This window comes from Pleurodeles waltl, chromosome 10, assembly GCF_031143425.1.
Source record: "Pleurodeles waltl isolate 20211129_DDA chromosome 10, aPleWal1.hap1.20221129, whole genome shotgun sequence".
In the NCBI taxonomy this organism is placed as follows: domain Eukaryota; kingdom Metazoa; phylum Chordata; class Amphibia; order Caudata; family Salamandridae; genus Pleurodeles; species Pleurodeles waltl.
In genome coordinates this window covers 154514820-154537527 of record NC_090449.1, presented here as the reverse complement: position 1 = coordinate 154537527, position 22708 = coordinate 154514820, and the positions used below count along the sequence as shown (strand labels likewise).

At 43.4% G+C, this 22708-nt stretch overlaps 1 protein-coding gene across 1 annotated transcript in view; it reads left to right on the top strand.

Annotated features, from left to right (window-relative positions):
• The first annotated feature begins 474 nt into the window (after nucleotides 1-474).
• LOC138262388 (vomeronasal type-2 receptor 26-like) overlaps nucleotides 475-22708 on the top strand; it is a 34111-nt gene continuing 11877 nt past the window's right edge. The window contains exons 1-3 of the mRNA XM_069212289.1: nucleotides 475-572; nucleotides 13870-13952; nucleotides 14044-14244. Of these exons, the coding sequence (XP_069068390.1) occupies nucleotides 475-572; nucleotides 13870-13952; nucleotides 14044-14244 (382 nt within the window). The remainder of the gene's footprint in view (nucleotides 573-13869; nucleotides 13953-14043; nucleotides 14245-22708) is intronic.

Here is a 22708-nt window from a genome sequence, read left to right as displayed (position 1 = left end):
GAAGGCACCGAGGTAGATCGCCCCACTCAGTTCGTTGAGATCTGGCTACAGTCGATGGTGCCGCCGGAGGGCCTATCTGCCCTGCTCACTGTGAAGCAGGCGCACCTTGTGCCGGCCAAGAGAACTGTTCAAGGGGCCCCACTGTGGCCAATAGTGGGAAAAATACTGAACCACAGGGACAGAGACCAGCTGCTCCGGGCGTGGAAATGCGCGCCGCTCATGGTCCTGGCTCCAGAGTATCTCTCTATTCAGACTATTCAGACTATTCAGACTACGCGATGTCAGTACAACGCCCCTGGGCTTCATTCCAGGAAGTAAAAAGACACCTCAGAGCACACTGCCTTGTATATGCACTGATTTTTCCAGCAAAATTGAAAGTAATACATGAATGACGTTCTAATTTCTTTGATTTCCCAACAGCAGCCAGAGAATGGCTAGCTCAAAATTTCCAGGGAACACAGAGTGACCAACAACATGAGTTTGCATCATAGAAATCAAACCGTCGGGCTCGGCACGCCCGCCGTAAACAGGACGCCGCAAACGGCAGAGGAGGAGGTCCATCCCCACAACAGGTATGTCAACTGGAAGCCATTCAACTTGCTACTACTCTACGGGATCCCCGCCATAGGTCCAGCACAGAGTCATCCCTGGCTGGGGACTCAGACTCTGAAACTGAGAGCAGCGTAGCATTACTACCAACTATTGCGCCCCAGACTGCTAATGAACTTTGAAAGACCAAAGGGCTGCCCTTATCGTTTCCTCGGCTCCACTTCAGAGAACCTGGCAATGACGCTGGAGAGAACCTCCATCCCACGGCACTGTAACCCAGACCGCTACACCGATTCCTATTTGAAGACATAATGGTTGTTAACCAGCATTACATTTGCACTTCACCATCTACGTGTGATATCCTTGTATTATTAGCTTGAAGTTGGGAAATACTATTTGGGTAACTTATTACATGTGAGACCTGGGTCCTGACCTTTATTATGTGATATGATTGCCTTGCAGATATATAGATTGGAATATGAACCACTACACCTTACTAGCGAAAGCCTTGCTATCTTCATGTTTATACAGTTTTGTTGTATTTGTTGCACTGGTCGAGCACATTTTTCCACGCTGGACCATGTATTGGGTAGGGGTGTTGATTGTTATTATTACGCTTCTGTCACCACTAATGCAGTAACATCATGGGGATGAAATTTCTCGACATTCACTACATTAATCGCATTTGCCACAATCACTAAATCATACAATATAATTACTTGGAATATTATGGGACTGGAGTCACTCCATAAACGACACAGGGTGCTGGCGCAATTGCACAGATGCCACGCTCACCTGGCCTTCATACAAAAAACCCACCTTACTACACCAGAAGACCTAAAACTGCAACGAAGATGGAAGGGACAATTGTTCCATACCTCTTTCTCAGCATATGCACAGGGAGCAGCCTTATGGATAACGGCAGGGATTCCTTTTTCAGTCCAAGATACAAAGATTGACACACAGGATTGATATGTAGTACTCAGGGGACTCCAGTATGGAAAACAGATAGTACTAGGATGTTTTTATGCTCCGAACCAAGAACAAGATGCTTTTTACGCATGCTTATCCACCATGTTATCGGACTGAGCTTACCTTCCATGGGTGCTGGGTGGGGACTCGAATGGAGTAATTGAACGTTCTCCTTGACCGTTCACACCCACCCCTCCAAGTGCTGCACTGGTTCACCAGGCCAGAGCATTGTGACAACAGGTTGAGAGTTGGGACCTAGTGGATGTATGGCAGAGCCATAATGGGGACGTGAAGGAATATTCCTTTTACTCCTACCCGCAGATGCTCCATTCTTACTTATACCGATTCCTGTGCACTTCCAGCCTGCAGTCCCACATAACCCATGCTACATATTTAGGCAAGACATTATCTGATCATAACCCGCTCGAGATCCAACTCGCCTGGAACGGGTACCCACCCCGATACCAACATGGCGCCTACAGCCCACATTCTGAGAAGACACGGTCTATAGGGACGCACTAGCTACTACTATAGACACATTCTTTTCAGAAAACACAGACACTGCCCCCTCCCCACTGATCGAGTGGGAGGCCCTTATGGTCGCAATATGGGGGTCCTCCATTTCTAGGCAGGTGGGAGCAAAGGTGGAAATTCCAAAGGACCTCACACACCTAGAAAATAATCTGGGCGCCTTGGAACAAGAGGCAACCCTAGATGACACCAAGGCAGCACAATTACAAACAGCACAGATACGCCACGCAGAACTCCTAGAGCGCTTGCGTGTTGTGGATTACAGATTTTATACCCAAAGGGCACATGCAGAAGCGGACAAACTTGGCACCCTTACTGCCAAACAAATCTGTTCACAGCACTTTCCCACACCTATATTAATGATACAAACTCCACAGTTGGGAATAGTAAATAATCAGACTAGCATCAACGACGCCTTCTGTCAATACTATATTGACCTGTGTGCCGCGCCTCCGCCTGTAGACCACAACACCATACACGTTTCTGCACCAACATCCGCTTCCGCAGGTGACAGTAGTAGAGAGAGGCGCTGCGAGCTCCAATCGTGATCACTGAGATCAGCGAGGCACTGAAGGTGATGGGCAGTAATAAGACCCCTGGGTCTGATGGATTGCCGGTGGAATTTTATGCCACATGCGCCAATCGCCTGCGCCCCCACCTAGAGAAGTTATATAATAGGTCTCTCAAAGAAGGAATGCTTGCGGCCGCAACTCGAGAAGCAGTGGTGACTTTGCTGCTTAAACTGGATAGATCTCCTACACAGATGTCCTCTTATAGATCCCTGTCTATATTAAATACAGAATATAAGCTCCTTAGTAAAGTGTTAGCGTGCAGACTCCTCCCACTTCTTCCGGGGCTACTACACACGGACCAATGTGGATTCGTTCCACGCCGCAGTACATTGATGAATATCCTCCGCCTATTTCAGTTGATAGATGAGACGAAACAACAATATCCGCATGCTGGCTGCATTTCCTTAGATATGGGACAAGCATTCGACACTCTCAGCTGGAACTAGATGTTGGCCTCCCTGGAGGCCTATGGCATACCCCCAGATGTTATACGGTGGGTGAAGCTCTTACACAGGGCTCTGACTGCTAGGGTCAAGACGGGTGCGCATAGCTCCGACTCTTACCCCATATACTGTGGAACTAGACAGGGTTGTCCTCTGTCCCCCCTTTTATTGGTATTGGCGTTAGAACCCTTGGCACAAAACCCACACCACAGCGTGAGTGATTGGGGAGTTGTGCTCAATCCCACTACCCACGCTTGCTCCTTAAACGCAGATGATATGATACTGTATTATAGGGATTTGCGGCAGGGCACGGAGAGAGCAGCGCAGATTTTTTCTCGATTTGCACTTCTATCAGGGCTTCAAATTAATCCCAATAAAACCAATGCATAGTCCTTCCGGGGCACCTATCCGGAACCTTCGGTTCGATTGGGACCCATGAGCATTGCAATAGCACCTGTATCCTTCAATTATCTTGTTATTTGCATATACCGTGACCAAGCGGATTCACTAGAAGGTAATTTAAGCTGGACGATTACATCGCTCCGGTCCCAAGTCGATTTCTGGATCACTCTACCCCTTTTGGTGGCAGGAAGGGTAGCCCTGGCAAAAATGGTACTGCTGCCCTGTGTCTTATACCATTTTGTGAACCTGCCGCTCATGGTTTCACCTGGTATATTTTGAACAATAAACTCCTTACTGATTGATTTAATATGGGGGAAGGGTTGCTGTCACGTCGGCCTGTGGAAATAACAGTTACCCCCATACATGGGTGGCCTGGGAGCCCCAGACTTCAAAGCCTACTGTATAGCGGGCCAACTCCCATGGCTGTCGTACTGGCTAGCTGGTCATGATCTGGAAGAGATAAATTGTACAGTTGTGATGTGGAAGAAAGGCTTCATTCATCGTTTGCGTTGTCCTTGGTTTGCAAAATTACCCCCGGGACTACCTTGCTCTAGCATACGGTGTTGGCTTACTGGAAACTAGCTACACGTTACACAGCCCCATCAACCCCCTATGCACACAACATACCACTGTGCAGGCTCCCTGCCCCCTCAGGAATTATCATGGCGATAATGCCCAGAGTTTGGGAACAGCAGAGACCATTTACACTAGGGGACTTGTTTGAAGATGGCATGTTAATGACGCACTCGGCCTTTTGCAAGTACATGGCTTGTCTGAAACTTTCTTTTTAACCCATGCTAAAGTATTGACCTACGTACGCAATCATTGGGAATCACAGGGCACTGAACTAGTAACATACGAAGCCCTTCAGGCTCTTCATACAATGGGACACAGCAGGCATCTTAATAGATTGCTATACCGAGCACACCTCCACATGTCTTTGGATACGCTAAAAACGAAGTGGGCAGCTGATATAGGTATAGACATTACTGCCAAAGGTTGGGCCTTCCTATTACAATATGGTAAAAAGTATCCGGCAACACTAGATTCAAACTGATAAAATTTTACCTTTTTCATCGAGCGTACCTCACTCCGCACAGGCTCAATATTATAAATCACACGACAACAGCGCAGTGTCCTCGGTGTCATACCGTTGACTCTGACCTTCTTCATATAATTTGGATGTGTCCGTCCCTCTCACAGTACGGGGCCACAATAGGAGCCACTTTGATAGAGGTCACGGAGGAGACAGTGGAACGGATGCACTTTGATAGAGGTCACGGAGGAGACAGTGGAACGGATGCCTGCTTATTTCCTCCTGGGGCTACACCCTAAAACAAGAGGCTCTAAGATAACTTCAAGCTTCATGGACATGACTATGCTCTTGGCGAAACGGCAGCTGACAAGGCTCAGGAAGTCTCCCCATGCCCCATCCATTCCCTCATGGAGGGAAGAAGTATTACGCTGGAGCCAGGCTGAAAGTTTGGCACTCAGGAGAGAAGAATACAGAGGGATGAGACGAAAACCAAAATCCCTAGAGTGGGACACACAAGTGGAAGCATTTAGGGCACAGAATGAGACACAGGAATAACAGCAATGAGGCTAGCAGCGTCCCTAAAACAATACTGTGAGCAGAGAGAGAGTAAAAAGCCCGAGGTTTAGACAAATTTCGACCCAAGAGGTTCTCATTCTCACCTTCTCCACATATGATTCATAAAGGGTGGCATTGTTCTTAGGAAGACTACATATGTCGGCCCTACCTTCTAGGAGATGTACTCCCGAGAGGCTCACTGATACTTGGGACCTATATGGCTTTACTCATATGACTGATGACAGAAGCGGGCTGGGGTGGGGAGAGGGAGAGGAAGGGCCTCGTTCTTCACCAAAGTTCAATATTATAGAATGCTCAGACACACCTGAAGGTTTGAGAATTGGACCGCTTGTTCACATCTTTGTTAAGTACTTAATCTATACAATGTCTGTTGACCCATGCTAAGGTTGGAAACCAATAAAAAATGTTTTAATTTAAAAAAATCGGTGTGTCATTAACAGAACTGAAACTTTATTTCAAGATTGCAAGGATATTTTTCATTAAGCTCTACAAACTTACACTTTACTAAAAAAAAGAAAGCAGCGATATTTGTGGATGCTCATTTAGATTATAAAGCCTACACAGGCCTTAATCAACTTGTTCTTGGGTTGGGGTGTGGGGGTGGGGCTTAAGAGGTTAGAACTCAAGTTATTCACAGGTAGTTTTCTAATTGCTTGCTTCTGTTTCATTTGAAATGAAATAAAGAGTCTTACGGGGACAACTTAGAACATGCCATTTATTTATTCTCCTGAGAGGGTGTGGGTTGGATATTTTATAGAAAGTAATTGGAACTCAAAATACAATAAAAGTCAATGTGGTTGACTGGGAATCAGGCAGCCTTGGATAGAGGGTAGTGGTATGAAGGACCCATGGAAGGGTTTACAGTTCGTCCTATGCTAATCTTTGCACTTGAAACTTTATTTCAAAGATCTAAAGTCATCGGCAGAGCAAAGCTGGAAGCTGAGGACCAATAAGGCTCCACAAACCAGATATCTCTATTACACGGAATTATGATTGCCTTGAACTTCACACTGAAAAACTCTGAGTGGGACAAATCAGGAAACTGCATCTATCAACACTTCTTCATCAAAAACATTGGCAGGCATTTAGAAAAGGTTCTGTACCTTTTTCCTTGGCAATTCCAAATCTCTTCAAAATTTTGGAAAAAGTCTCACAACTGTGATTGGATGTGGTCTCTTGCGCTATCTGATTTTACTACACTGTAACCCAGTTCTCACAAGGTTCCTTATTGTAAATACAGTCCTTCTGTGCTTTGTGTTGCCATTCCCCAGAATGGTACCTCAAAGCTTTCCTTAGCTTTTTGCCTTTTTCTCCATCCAAACTCTGACCAAGGGCATCCTACTTATACCTCCAGAGGATCAGAGGAAAAACCCCAGTCCTGCTTCACTCTTTTCTCACACCGAAGCAGTGAATAGTTACTCTGAATCTGTAATGGTTCTTCCTAGACTCTCATTGTTAGGCAAACACAGCCTGGGTATCTGCTAAACTGATTGGAAGGCCTATTGAGTCAGAATCCTTTGAAACTGCATATCTGGCCTGCAGGCCAGACCAGTAACCTTTTGTCCAAGCTGTTTGCCTGAGCGAACAGTGTGGATACATTTTGCCCGCCCGCGCCTATTCCAGCTTCATCACATGGGACTAGTTGGCTCAAAAACGCAGAAGGTGGTAAAAAAGAAGTAGAAGAGACAATGGATGTCACCATCTCTCTCATCTTCTCTTTGGACTCCGTCACACTTGTTTTGGCACAAGCCCTTAATGCTGTCCAATACCAATGGACTGCTTCACAGAGATATAGACAACTATATCACAGTAATCACACACACATAGTTCCCAACATTCAACATTAGCACCTGCTGGAGTCAACCACTTAACAAAGGTAGAAGCATCAAACATTAAATACAGCAAAAGAACATGGGGCATTTGAAACAAAAAGAAAACCTGGGCCGAGGTCTGTCTCACACTCAATACCTCTTGCACCACATTTTCTTCATTCAGTATCTCCATTTTACATCCTTGAATGAGCAGCGGTCCACTTTTGAGTTCGAGGATTACGCTGGTGCAGACGTTTAATCAGTTTACATTACTTACCCTCTACAGTATCGTGGATAAGTGTTAAGTGCATAACTTTGTAGTTTCTTTCCATGATTGTACAAGGTCACCAACAATATATTTGTTTGTGTTAGAATGGATTCACAGCAGAAGCAGATTTCACAGACAACTGGTGCTGAGAAGCAGAGATGGTACAGGTGGTTGCTGACCGCACTTAGGGCGTTATTTCTGCTTTACTTAATGTCATTCTTCTTTTCTTTTTGGGTCCAATCCAAGAGAGGCCTGTCAATGGGCAGACTGGCTTCCAGAGACTGGAACAAGCAGAACTGGGTCTTCATAGAGCCATGGAGGTGTGCCCGTGCATATGGCCTGACCCTGAATGATGTATGAAGGCAAGCAGGCTAAAGAAACTAGAAGCCACTTAAATAAAAGCTGTACCCAAGATGACCGGTGCTCTCTTGAGAACAGCAGTTTCTACAAGACCTGAATTTGTTCCAACATGACTCATGATGGAGACTGCCAGTGGCGGCTGGTGGCATTTGAAAGTGGTGGGGCGTAAAAGTTTGGGATGAGTGCCCTGTGGTGAGTGAGCGTAGCGAGCAAACCTGTCACAAAAGGGGCTCGGGGGGTCCTCCCCCCAGGAACATTTTGAAAAAAGAGTGGGCAAATGGTGCATTTTCAAGCAAATTTGAGAAAGCAAGAAGATTAATAAAGCCATTGTGAAATTATAGTTATGACATTAATAATAAAGAGCTTTCAAGTAAATGAAACATACGACAATGGAAAAACAGAAATGCAAGAAAAAGGGGTGGAACTTTGTTGAAAACATTGGTATGAAACTGTGAGTCCTTTTGAATGGCACACTGATGACCTTAAGTTTTCATTGTGGTTTTCTCCACGTTTGTAAGGTAAACATCCTGCCCTAGCAGCCCTAGGTTGTGTGGCCCTGACCATTGTTACAACTTGTATATATCAGGTGTGAAGTGCCGGTCACTAGTGTCACACACACACAAGCGCTCTTTTGCACAGAATCTGCAACAGAGGGGGGCAAAACGGAGGAGAATTGCCCAGACGGCAGGCGTGGTTTACTGATGTAGTAAGACCCCCCCCCCCTCACCACTGTTTCCTACTCCCTGGGGAGTTCAGGCATGGCATGGGGGTTGGCAGAAATACATTAAATTAATTGGAAAAATAAAAACTTACCTTAACTCGCCACGCACGACTCCTCCGTCGCAGGGTGCAGGCGCAGGCTCCCAGGCAGACTGGGAGCCTGTACAGGCTTGTGTTGCTGGACTAGAGATATCCTACAGTGCCTGTGTGTTTGACCGGCCCTAGATGGCCGGCCAAACACACATGCGCTCTGAGGGAAAGTGCTGCACTCTCCCTCAGAGCACGTCACCCCGTGGCCCTTTCCCTTTCAGAACGAAAGGATAATAAACATTGTTTATTATCCTTTTGTTCTGAGAGGTTTGCAGCTTCTGCTGCTGGCGGGGGGCGAGGCTCCTCTGCCCATATGGAGGAGCTGCCCCTGAAGTCTACCATCGGCACTGTGAACCAGGAGGACCTTCCCAGGATAAACTTTCTTTCCCAGACGATGAACTTATTGGATCCGGGCATACAGACTGCCTGGGATCAGGTGAGGGACAAACAATGACCAGGAGGGACACCAGGCAGGAGTGGAACTGATACTCTGGGACATTGCTCCACGGAAGGATGATGTATGAATGACTCCAATTGTCTCTGAGGCTTAGGCCGTCCAGAAGGTGGAAATGATTAAGCCACTCTGTCTAAATTGTTCTGTCTGTTTTTCTGTTTCCTGACAGAAGTTGACAAATAGAAGTTTTATGCAAAACTGTTACTTTAAAAGTAACGTGGACATAATGTAGGTACTAAGTGAATGTTAATTTTTTGGCTGCACACTTTTGTGGGTGCAAATAAGAAAACATCTGACAGGAATAGTAAGGAGGAGCAGGAGAATGTAGTATGTACAACCCAATATCCTGGCTTATGACCTATACTTGAGAAGCCAGGCACAGAAAATGTGGAAGACAGGGGACATAGAAACAAGGATGAGAACTATGTGGTGCTCACTTCAAGGATGGGGCAGGATGCCTGAGGTGATGGAGTAAAATTGATCTATAAGATTCACATTATATCTGGGAAGGTGCCTGGCAACATATTCCAGTTATTTTTTGTTTTTTTTACTTGGTTTATGACTTGTTTGTCACTTGCAAAAAAAAACAGATGATGGACGGAGTGCCGAACAATGTCAAACATTCACCACAGTCACAGATCTGAGCCTAAATCCATTGTATTTTTTGCTCGCCATCTCATTCCAGTTTGGACCCAGCCACGTTCAAATCAGCCTCAACCCTGCTCAACATTGGAACCGGTCCTGGAATGCTTGTTTCCAGTCCTGGGATGACATGGCCTGGCAGTTTAGGCTGGACTGTTCCCATGGGGGTTAGGATCAAGACTGATTTGCATATGGCTGGGTCCCAACTGGGGTGGCATGGTGGGCAAAAAAACAATGGATTTGGATGCCGCTCGAGCAGTTGCCATTGGCTGAGATTAATTCAAGCATTCCATCCATCACCTTGTTGTTTTTGCATTGTTTATTACTTGGCCATGCGTCCCACAGGTTCACAGTGTTCTCTGGCACACTTATCCATTCTCCTCTTAGTTCTCTTGCCTCGCTCCACAATACCAGTGGTGGCTCATCAACAGGAGCATCAGAACACAGTCCTGCCACCTAAGAGCCAGTACATAATGCCCATTGCCTGTGCTCACAGTGCACATTATCAAATGTAGCAGTGCTCATAAAAACACTGATTTTGTGCCTGCATGAGTACGGTCAGTGCAAAAGTCATCCCTCTCAAGCTCCCCAGTCTTATGATGATAGTTGGTGGGAGAACTGGGGGTTGGGGAGCTTAGGCACGATTCATCTACAGAGTGCTGTCCAAAACATGGCACTCTGTAGGTGGATGGCTAGCTTGCACAAGTCTGACAGGTGTAACTGAATTACAATTCCTTTACTCGGGCACAATCCATTTTACTTAGCAGGCATACTGTACATGCCTCAGGCAGCACAGTATATCAGCTAAACTTAGGCTGTCAGAGACATTATCGGTGGATCCCGGAGGTCAATAATAATTGAAGCAGAGCAGCAGGATCCTAAGCTCCTATCCAGCTTTTAGGGGCTCTACCTCCAATTATATCAAGAAGCTGGGAGATGGTTTGCAGTAAGTATCCACCTTAACCCTGGTGCTGTTGCTCACTGGCTCCTCATTGAGAATCATGCCTGCTGGTTCCAAAGTCCAGTGCCAACCTAACCATGATCTCCAGTGTATCTCTACACATATGGTAAGTGGAGTTAATGGTTAGGTTAGGTCTACTTTCAGCTGGGTTTCATGGTGGCTTCGCCTTCTATTCACAACATTATGTGGCAAGGGGCACATTTTTCAATTTCACCGCACTTGGAGAAGCATGAAGTATTGATCACTTTTTGCTTTTTTCCTTTTGGTTCCAATTAGAGTGTGTTTATTCTTGAGAAAATCGTTTATAACATGTTTTGGTGGCGGCTTAAAATTTTAATTTTAATACAGTGAATGCTTAATCGTTTACTCATGGTTATATGCATAACATCATTGTAGTTTGCTGAAGGACTTCTTTCTTACATTATAGTTACACCTGATGAAGCTCTTGATGACTGAAATGCATAGGGTTTATGTTATCACGGTTACCCAGGATGAAACGTGAATTTCGACATGCTGTGAAATAAAGCCTAAATAGGCATTTCCATGCATCTGAAGAATGGTACCATGTTGCCTATGTATGAACTTTGAAACTAGTGAAGAAATTGAAATAAAACTTGGATTACTATGGATTACTTAGCTCAAATTCAACTTATGTTGTTAGGCATTGTGTCTTGGGACTGGTGTGCTCTATGCACACCTGCCAGTTTATGGAAAATTATGGTACTGGCATATTCTGTTCAACTCTTGGCATAAGGTGGTACCCATGACAAAATCCTGGCATTGGCACACTGGAGGTAATGTTAACATATTGCGGCACTCAAGGCAAATTTTGAGAAAAAAAACAAGAGAACCCATGGTAAGCGTCCCCCATCTGTTATCAGGAGCCCAGAGAAGCCTGCACAGTCAGAGTACATGGAAGCACAAATGATATGTTTTCATCAACAATGGAAAATGAAATAAATAGCACTGAGCAATAGTTTAGGAGAACTAGGTGGGGTTCACAGGTGACAAGGTGTTGTCCTAATACAGGGATACTCAAAGTACGCCCGCGGGCCTCATGCGGCCCCTCTGACCTTTACATGTGGCCCCTGGGGCAACAGGAGCACTGGGCAGCTGTTTGCTCGACTCCGCACTAACAAAAATATTAAATACACACACAATAATTTATTTCAAACTTAACTGGTGTTAAAGAAAGGAAGTAACTAGGGACTCCTGCACTTAACTTTAGAAACGCCTTCATTTTTAAAGACCTTTGCAGCATAAGTGTAAAACTAAGACACTCTCTTCAAAACTAAGTGTATTTAGTTAACATGCAGAACCTTTTTCGCCTTAGTACAATTTATTTTATCAGTGCATTGTGATGTATTCATTTTAAAGTGATAGTTTTCAAACACAAATTTGAAAACATTAATTATTTCCCTTACCCTGAGAACACCACCAATAGTAAATTAAAGAGGCAAGTCACTTGGTATGTTCACTTTATGGGCGGCCTGGGTTCCTATCAGACATAGACAACATTATAGTTTATTAAATCAAACATAGAAGCAGGTTTTGTGCAGCGCACACCATGAATCATGTATTTCGAGGTCATCTTAAATGTGATAATGCAGAAAAAGGAGGGAAAGTGGCACTAAACAATTGCCTAGGATCACAAAATTTGGAAAAGTGGGTAAACCGGGATTAATTCTAGGTTTTCTGGTTTCCCATTGTTTATTTCACCCACTAGATGTATATCCTTTGGTTCCTCTACACCTACCTTGCCACCAATCCCCCTAGTCACCCCACCCACCCGCCACCGCCCTGGCATCAATGCGGCCCCCAGGCACGTCACAGACCAAACTTTTTGGCCCCTGGGAAAATGTTTGCGAGTACCCATGCCCTAATACCTCTGTCGAAAAGCCACCAATGATAAGTGCCCTTTTAGAGGCAATGGCTTTTAGCGAAGGTATGTGAAAATTATTGTTTAAAATTCACTATTTGTCCCCGTTTAAAAAAATATGATATGGGGAGAGCGCTCAGTAATGATTATTGATGAAGCCAGACTTGTTTTGTTTGGCAGCATACTAGAATTACTGATAAGTATTACGCTTCAACACTTTCAGAGATCACACTGCCTCTACTGCTTCTCAGTGCCCTATAAAATGTATTAATCCTCATCTGCATCAAAATTTGCTCTCTATGAATTGTTGTCAACATGCTGCCTTGGCAGTACTGAGCCCTTCACCTTTGTGTATTCGGCTCTGATCCTGGAACCTGGTAGGGCCTGGGCTAGTCGTAGCACTTTGCAGCCAGTTGAGAGGTAAGCTGATGGGTTCTGTTTCCGGTTCTGCATGTTAATACGTGTTTGTTCGCAACATTGTAGTAATTACTTTGTCGTTTCTGTGTTCTACCAAGGTTACCAAGTAGTGGTTCTAAGACGATCGCTGGCTGTAGTTGGCATAATTTAGAACTTGTCTCTCCAGTGTCCTACCCACTTCCTTCGTTTTCTTCAAGTTCCTAACAGTTATTATTATTCCGCACATTGGTTGGAACAGGTGGTGAATTGGTATTGTCAACTATATCATTTGGAGATCTCATCCGAGACTAAATCTTAAATAAAGTCTTATTTTCCAGATTGATAGAGCAAGGAGCTGTTCGAAACATTTTAATACACACTTACAGAAGAGTTAAATCTGGACCCTTTATTGCAAATTGAGCTTGCCTTTTCTGTTTTATCAAGGGAGCCTTCCGTGAGCTGTCTGTGGCCTTGTGTACACCCTTGCTTCAGGTGTAAGTTAAGGAAATGATTACTGAAGGCTTTGTCACTAAATGTAACTTCATGTTGTGCACAATTCACAATTGGCTAAACAAAGGGTCATATATGCCAAATATTTGTTTTCTTATAGAAGTGCTCATGCAGTTGCAAGTTGCTTGCCAGGCCCCAACTTTCCTGAGATTGAAATACTACTTGCAGTCCAAAAAAAGAAATTCAGAAGAACATGGCTAAAACTAATTTCCTGCAAAGGGATTCAATAAGTGTGAAGAAGTTCGGAGAGTCCCACTTCACTTGTTAGTAACTTTGGAGTTCTGAGACCGTTCAGGGAGGATGTTGTTGTTAGGACTGACCTTGTTTCTTATGGTCATCATTAAGTCTTCAACAAAGCAATTGTTTTAATGATATTACTCATGATAAGGACCTAATGTTAGATTAGAAGCTTTGAGTCATGCAAGCTTTGACAGTTTGGAAGAGCATCAGTGTGGTGAAACTGGAAAAGAAAGACTCACTTGGAAATAGTCTGTTCAACCCAGGACATTGACATCTTATGTCTTTGGAGGAAAGTTTATATCAGTCAAAGGATCGTGCGACAATGTGTGGGAGGACGTTTCAGGCTATGTTCTCCAAACCAATTGTAATATTAAGTACAATATTCGTTTTTGATCTTTTCTTCCATGTCATTCTTTCCTCTTTTTCTACACTTGTTCCTTTTTATTGGCTGTTGCAGATCAATGAGCTTGGTTATTCCTTTGCTTGACGTTGATATAGCTTTAGTTTTTCACGATGAATGTCTTTCACCAGACTTGGCGTGTAACTATTTTATTTGGCCACAGTTTCCATTTATGTTTGCAATATGACAATACCGAAAATGAATAAATAAATCAGACTGGTTTCTACTCAGTGAAACAACGAGACACTGGGGCGTGTCTTGAAACCACCTTCATTTTGACAGCTCTTCACGTTTTTTACATTTCACAGACTCCTGTCTCCGTTTGCAGTCCAAGCTGCTTGCCCGGATTCAGAAAAGTCCCTGAACGAGAGAAACAAGTATGCTGTTACTCGTGCAGCCCGTGTCCAGAAGGGGAAATTTCAAACCAAACAGGTATGCACATTTTCACCCAGACACAGGGACATAGTTACTAAACTTTTACACAAGCCAGGGGAGCAACCAAAGGTGCTACGCCTCGTTGCGTGAAAGGATGATATGCCCCATATATACAAAGATAACAGAACATTTCTGCTCTCTTCTAGCGCCAACACACGCACTCTTGGGGTGCCTACCTTACAGCTAGGATTGTGTGTAGGAAGGGACTCCGTCCTGCACAACAAAAAAAAAAAAAATCCGTAGAGGCATTTTCCTCTGTCCATTTGTTGTGCAGAATACACGAAATAACAAGGAGGACTATGCTCTCATTATGCCTCACTGGGGCAATCTGATGCATTCCCGGGTTTACTAGCTTTAGTAAATCTGAGAATGCACAATACTCTATGGATGGATGCATGGAACTGCCCATTCTCCACCCATAGAATGCCTGAAAGGTGGAAATGTAACATAATGCAGCCCAAGCAGCTGCGCTGTGTTACATTGCTTTACAAATACATACAAGGCCACACAAATCAGGCCTTGCGTGGCTTTGTAAATTCCAAATAAGCCTTTCTGTTGCCCTGCATCAAACAAGCGACACAAAGGCTTAGTAAATCTAGGCCTAAGTGAGCAATCCCTGCTCCCGAGATAATGTTTATAATATGATTGGTGCTGTTTTATGTTTTTTTAAATCATCGAGCCCCCTTAAAACTAAATCCCACTGAACAGTGGCAAAGAGAGTTGTTCTAAACATTTTTGGATTAAAGAATGTTTGCTTCTCTGTGTCCTTTCTTTACTCACCTGACAGCACCACAAGCAACAAGCACTGACAAAGCCAATAGGTTTTGCCTTTGTTTTTCTTTTGCATTCTATCTTACTATCTAAATGGATTATAAATATTAGGAAAATGTTATAATAATGTTTGTTTTAAATTTGATAATAGTTGTTTATGTTGTTTATTAATTTAACATACATGACAACATAAACAACTATAAACGGTTTATCAATTTTAAAGCAAACATTATTATAACCTTTTTGTAATATTTATAATCCAGTTTGATAGCAAGATGGAATGCAAATGAAAAACCAAAGGCAAAACCTATTGGCTTTGCCAGTGCTTGTTGAGATTGTGAGACCCGTGGTGCAATGTTACACAGAACACTGCTCGTTCTATGAACAGAATTAGGAAAATAGACTATTTAGCACTTTAAATATGGCAGTGAAACTGAAGAATTGTTTCCAATTCAACATTGTTTTACAAGTGTGTAATGGGATTCATAACTACCCCTTCGGACGAGCAGCCCGCACTGCAGGCCTTAACGAGGATCAAGCCCGGCTCCAGGTTACTGGATCTGGGAGGGCCATGAAGAAGCACAGGTGGGCCATGATGATGAATGGATTTGCACAGCATCCACTGAGTGTCTGAGACCTGGGTCTGGTCATGCCGGGGAGTCTTATAGGGAATGAGCTTCATGCTCTGCATACTGTGGGTCATGCTTACTAGTGTTACCGCTATCTCTAAGGGTTTGTTGTGTAGCTAAGTTCTTTATCTATTTTACTCTCTCTTTCTGTCACTCTCCTATCTCACGCCCCTTTCTCTTTGCCGGCCCCTCCTTTCTCTACACCTCATCCTCCTTCCTCTGTGCCTCACCCTCATTTGCCACCACCTCGTCTTGCTCTTACCACCCTCTGCATCCTCCTGCCTCACTCTTGTCTCTTGACCTCACCCTCCTCTTTCTCCATCTCACCCATCTCATCCTCCTGCCTCCCTGCAGTGGCCTTCTCTTTCTCTCTCTCCAACGTATCCTAATCTCTTTTTCCCCATCACCCTTTTCTTTTTCTGACTCAATCTCCTCTCTCTCTTTACCTTACTTTACTGTCCTCTCACTGTACTTCCACATTCTTCTTTCGTCTCCACTTCATTCTTCACTGTTGCTGTGACTTTCTTTCTCTACCATGCCTTTCTCTCACTCTCTCCCGCACTCGCCTGCTTCTTCTCTTCCCCTCTCCAGCCTCACTCTCTCTTCCTCAGTATCCTTGGCCCCTTTGCCTGACCTCCTATCTCCCTCGCACATTCCTGTCTCCCACCCCTGCCTCAGCTTTCAGACGCCCTCTTTGAAAAAACAACCTCCTCTCTCTCCAGCTCAATCTTGACTCTCTCCTGCTCACCCTCGTCTGTCAGCCGTACCTTCCCTGCTGCTGCCTCCAGGGTAATACATGTGTGTTTGTAAAGGAAGCTTGAACTGTTTCTGAACAAGTGGTTGTGCTTTTGTGGGCGTGCATAAATGGACTTTGTAATCCTGCTGCCCTGTACTTGTTCCCCACTGGCAACTCACAGCATCTCAAACACCAGCAGCACCGAGTCCTAGATTATACAGTGTGTGTGCGCAGAAGATCAACTAAAAGCGGGGGGCTGCATATTTTAAAGGGATTGCACAGGACTGTGGGACGTTTTGGAGACCCTACTGTTGACCATTTACTTCAAATAAATATAATAACAACAGAAAAAGCAGTCAAAGGTGGCAACTGGCCAAACATCATATGCAAATCTGTTTGTTACCTTAGCTGCCACTGTGCCAACAGCACTGATTCTGAGGATTAAGACTATAACTGTAATTTGATGATTAGTTTTTCAACCAATATTGAGCTGTCAGTCCTTTCAGTTGAAAGTATTTGAAGGAGGACAATGTGGAAATGTATAGGTCAGGTGACTGCCTCTAGACTGAACAGTCTTTTCTAAATTGTGACTGACAAATCCCCTCCTCTTCTTTTCTTCCTCTAGTCTCTTCCATTCCATCACCCTCTCTGTTTCCAACACCCTTCTCACTCATCACTCTCCTCTCCCTCCTGTTCTACCAATCTCCTTTTAACATACCTTCTCTGCCCCAACACAATTTACCATATGCTGATATCGCTCCTCTCTGATTACATTTGTTTTTGATCATCCTAATCCTTTATCAGCCTATTTCAGCACCTCCACCCCTTTCCATTCTTCCTTCTCATCCCACCTCTTGTTTTTTTCTCAGTTCAGATCTATCAATCACCCTATTCCCATCACCCACTTTGCTCATTGTCCTCCTGCCATACCCTTATTCATTCACCTTCAACACATCTTTATCACAATCTCTACCTTGTATCACATATCACTCTCCTATACCTCTAATCAGTCCTTCTGTCATATTTTTCTCTTCCCGTCTACTCACTAGTTTATTCTTCTTTCATCCACCTCTTTCCTTACCATTCTTTTTTATCCTTCCTTTTTTCCTTACCCTCATCTTTTCTATCCTCACACTCTCTAAGTAATCTTCATATCTCATCTATGCACCATTCCTATCACCATTTCCTCTTGTCAAGAATCTAAAATGTATGATTAAGTTCACTACTCATAGAGCCACAGTGGTGGAAGCTGTGGACGAAGGGTTTTCAGGACTACTGACAAAAGGACACCACCACTTCCATAGCTGTGAGTTAATTAATAGTTAATAACATTAGTGGTCTAACCTGGTTATGTGCTGAGCCTTTCAAAATGCACCAAAACACAATTATTTGCAACTCAAATAAGGGTGTTGTTTAACAGGGACTGCAATAAGCTCAGAATTTTTACATTGATGGCAGGACATAGACTTTTTTACAACGTTTACTGTCCAAATTTTTAGTTAAAAATGAAATTCTGAAGAGCAATATTAGAACTCCACAGATTAGAGGAACATCTTAGCAGCAAGTGCATTAGCCGACTATATTATTTTATTGGTTTAGGGCAGAGAGGTTACATTAGCCCTATAATCCAATTCCATCCATGTGACATAGAGAGAGAATTTGTTGGGAGGTAATAAATACACAGTTCCCTGTACCCTAAAAGGTTCTGTCTCCCTCTTAAGGGCCTTCTAATTATGTTAGACTCACCTAGCACCACTGGAGATTGGGAGTAGGCAGTAGGTAGTACAGTTGTATTGTATTGTATTGTATTGTAATAGTATTTATATAGCGCTTACTACCCCTGACGAGGCGTTGAAGCGCTTTTCGGTGAGTAGCTCGCTACTCTGGAACCCAACAAGAATTAGTGATGGATTAGTATCGGGAAATATGAGTACAGTTTTAGTATTATTATGAGTTCATTTGAGCCGCGGATATGAGAGTTTGTTAGTTAGATTGACTGGAGTAATGGAGGGGTGGAGGAGGAAAGAAATCCAGAAGTGTTAATTGGAAGTATATCCTTCATTTACTCAACCCAAAGGCTAGGGATGAGTAAAGGGTGATGGAGGAGGGAAGAGTCTGTGGAAGGGTTAGGGAAAGCATAGTAGCAGGGTGAGATAAATGAGGGAGAATTTAGTAGGGTTGTGTGGGAGCTCATGGTAGTAGAGTGAGGTTTGGTGAGTAGATGTGGAAGCGGAGGGAAGAGCTTAGGCAGAGTTATTTAGGAGATGAAAGTAGTAGAAAGGATTTGGGATGAGTCAGAGTGGGAATGGAGGATAGTTTGATAGAGACATGACATATGATGATGGGTAGATAAGTGTGATAAGATGAGAGCAGGAATTCATAGATATCTAGTATAACCACCCACCCAGGAGCCATGCAATGACCCACGAACATGCCAAGCACAGAAACAACATATACACATACATATATATATATATAGATATATATATAGATATATACATACACACATACAAACACACATGAATACACACACATATGCACATACAATACATAATTAGAACCATGGGTAAATATACTTAGTCAAACAGGTATAAAGAGTGTGTGTGTATTTTATTGTTATGACATAGTAGCAATACATATTTTCTAAAGAACTATGCATAACTAGAAATATACACATAATCAGAAAAAATATTTATCAACATAGGCATATGCAGTCCATAGTTGTTTGAATATGGTGGTTATGCAGGAAAGAGCCAACTCTTGAGTAGTTTTCTGAAGACAAGAAAGTTATCTGTGGCTCTTATAGTTGGGGGTAATGAATTCCATAGTTTGGCTGCTTGAATAGAGAAGGCTGTACCACCTATAGTCTTTTTCTTGTATGGTGGTGTTCTAAGGCGGGGTGCCAATCTTGAGCGGAGGTTTCTTTGTTGGATGTATTTGGTTATTTTGTTTCTGATAAAAAGCGGTCCTGTTCCATGTATAGCTTTGTGGGTGATACAAAGCAACTTGAAAGTGCATCTTCTGGCAACGGGTAACCAGTGTAGTGCTCTCAAGGCAGGGGAGATGTGGGCTTGCGGCTTTACATGTAATAGTAGCCTGGCTGCGGAATTCTGGATACGTTGTAGTTTTTTCATAATAGATAGAGATGATCCATGGTAGAGGCCATTGGCATAATCCAGTTTGGATAGTACAAGCAAGATAGTAGCTTGCACCTTGCATTGAAAATACGAGGTGGGGGAAGATGCGTCGTAAAGTCTTCAAGGTGATGAAGCTTGTTCGTGCTAATTTGTCCACTTGAGCATTCATAGTTAACTTGGAATCCATGGTGATTCCAAGGTTTTTGACTTCTTTCGAAAATTGAGGAGGTGGTCAGGCCAGACGCACAGAGGGTCATAACTTTTCCAGTCACCACATATGAGTATTTCTGTTTTGGAGGTAGTTAGTTTGAGATGGCTCCAGGTCATCCACTGATCAACGGCTCTTAGGCAACTGAAGATTTGTGAGTTTTCAATGTTTTTGGGGCATTCTAATTTAAGTAATATTTGTGTGTCATCTGCAAAGTTGTAGCATGTGAGAAGGAAATCATTGATCAGTTCTGGTAAGGATATCATGTAGATGTTGAAAAGCAAAGGTGAGATGATTGATCCTTGGGGGACCCCTGCTTTTGTGAGGTAGGGTTCGGACGAGAAGGGGGGCGAGTGGATGATATTAGATCTTTTTTGAAGATAGGAAGTAATCCAGTCGAGATCAATCCCTTGTATGCCGGCTTCATGGAGTCTTTGAATTAGGGTGTCATGGTCAACCGTATCAAAGGCAGCCGAGAGGTCCAAGAGAAGTAGTGCAGCAACTCCATTGCGGTCGACTGTGTTTTTAAGATCATCCCAGATTGCAATGAGTGCCGATTCAGTGCTTCTTCCTGGGTGGAATCCAGTTTGGAAGTCTGAAAGTATAGAATTGTCTTCAATGAATTGTGACATCTGGGCGAACGCTGCTCTTTCTATCAATTTGCCCAGGAAAGGTCCATTTGTGATTGGTCTGTAGTTGTTGGGGTCTTGCGGGTCTAGGTTTGTTTTCTTTAATAATGGTCGTATGTATGCCTTTTTCAGGTCTACAGGAAAAGTTCCTGTAGTTAAAGAGTTGTTGATGATTCTTCTTACAGGTGTGGTAGCAGAAGTAGATAGAAGAATGTTCTTGAAGATTTGTGGTGGGCAAGGGTCAGAAGAGCAACCGGAAGGTCTGCTTGCTTTGACCAAATCCATAAATTCACCTTGGGATATTTGTTTGAAGGACTGTAGAGGTTGGGTTGGTTTATTCTTAGAGGGTATTTTAGGAAAGGGGTTGGTGCTGATGGTTTTCTTCTGTTTTAAATAGGAGTCCAATGTGTCTGCCTTGGTTGTGTAGTGAGTTGCCAATTTGTTTGTGAAACTTTGAGTAGTGGGATGATTTCCTTCCATACATGTAGGTTTTCGAAATTCATTGAGAATTTTATAAAATTCCTTGGTTGTAGATTGAGCATTTTGAATTCTGTCGGAGTAGTACCTTTTTTTAGCTTTTTTGATTGATGATTTGTATATTCTGTTAAGTTTGTGTAGCTGCAGTTTGTCTTGACTGTTGTTTGTTTTGAGCCAGGTCCACTGCAACTTTCTGATTTGTTGCTTTATCTTTTTAAGTTCTATGTTTCTCCAAGGTGTTGGGTTTCTTTTGTCATGTTTAGTTTTTCTGAGTGGTATTAGGATATCAAAAGCTTCCTGTAGCCACTCAGAAAGTTTTGTCACATAATTAATTGTATCTAGATCTGTGTTGGCTGTTAGTTGTGTTTATAAGTCATCCAAATTGAGGTTGCTCCATGGTTGATAGGTGCATGTATGTAAGTAGTTGTGGGGTGTGTTGATTTGTGGAGTTGTATGTCGGAAAGTTATCAAATGGTGGTCTGACCAAGTGATTGGCGTGATGCTATGAACCGTAACTAGTTCAGGCTTGGCAAAAATGACATCTAGGATGTGTCCAGCAATGTGTGTGGGATTGTGTACAATCTGATGTAGGTTCAATGCGACTAGGCCAGTGGTGATAGCTTTTGGATGGGGCATATTGGGTTTGTTAAACCAAATGTTTAGATCCCCAAGAATGCATAGGTTGGAGTATAGTGTAATAAGGTTTGAGACTGTGTCTAGAAAAGCATCTGGGAATGTGGAGTTGTTAGGTGGAGGTCTGTAAAGGAGGAGAAAGTTACAGGAGGAAGTTGGAGTAGGGTGGCATCTGGTAAGGAGGGCTTCACAACCTTGTATGGAGATGTTGTCTGTTTTACTGAGGTTCAATGCCTGTTTGAATATAATACCTAGTCCATCTCCTCTCTTGCCTATACGGTTTCGTGTGATGGTTTGATAGCCTGGAGGAACGGCTTCGTGCAACACTGGGGCCATGTCATCTCCCAACCAGGATTCAGTTATGAATAGTAAGTCAGGTTGTGTGTCTGTGAGCAGGTCATAGATGTGGTGCTTGTTTTGAGAGTGATCGAGCATTTATGAGCTGGCAGTTTAATAAAGCTGTGTTAGTGGTAGTGTTGTTTTGTTTAGGAGAAGGGTAAATAGTATAATATGAGCTTGAAGCAGGAGTGTTGCTAGTTGTGATAACTGTTTGAGGCTTACAATAGTCTTGCTTTTAAATATAGTGTTCCTCTTCCAGCAGGTTAAGGAGGCATTTAATTGGGTCTGTGTGTGTGGGTAGTGGACTTGGTGGCTAAGAGAGCCATGACGAGTGTACTGTTTTTTGTAGGGTAGTCTTATTATGTAATAGACAAGGGGATGTGAGGTTGCTAAGAGTGGCATGTTTTTTATTTTGTTTGCGTTTGTTTAGTGTGGATGGAGTATGGGTTAGGGGTGGTGGAGGAGCATGTGGATCATGATGTAAGGCTCTAAATTGTGCAATGGAGGAGAGGCGAGTGAATTAAAGTTGCTGGGATGGGGTGCTTGTGGTAGGTGCTTGTGAAGAGTGAGAAAGTAGGGGTGGAGATAGGATGGAATTTGTATTCTTTGTGTAGTGCTGAGGGCGGGAGTGGGTATGACGATAAGTGTAATGTAAGTTTGTGTTGATTTGATGTGCTGATGTGTGTGGTCTGTCTTGTTTTTGTGGAATAGTGAGAGGGGATATTGGTGTAGTTGTTTTTGGTGAGGGATTTGTATGTGAGTTAGTGCTGGTGAGTGGAATTTGAGTGTTAGATGGGGTGTTGATGTGTTTTGGAGATGATTGCACGAGGTGTGTAAGAGGTGATGGATGTGTGTCAGGGGAGTTAGTGTTAGTTGTGATGACTGGAAGAGGTAATATGTGT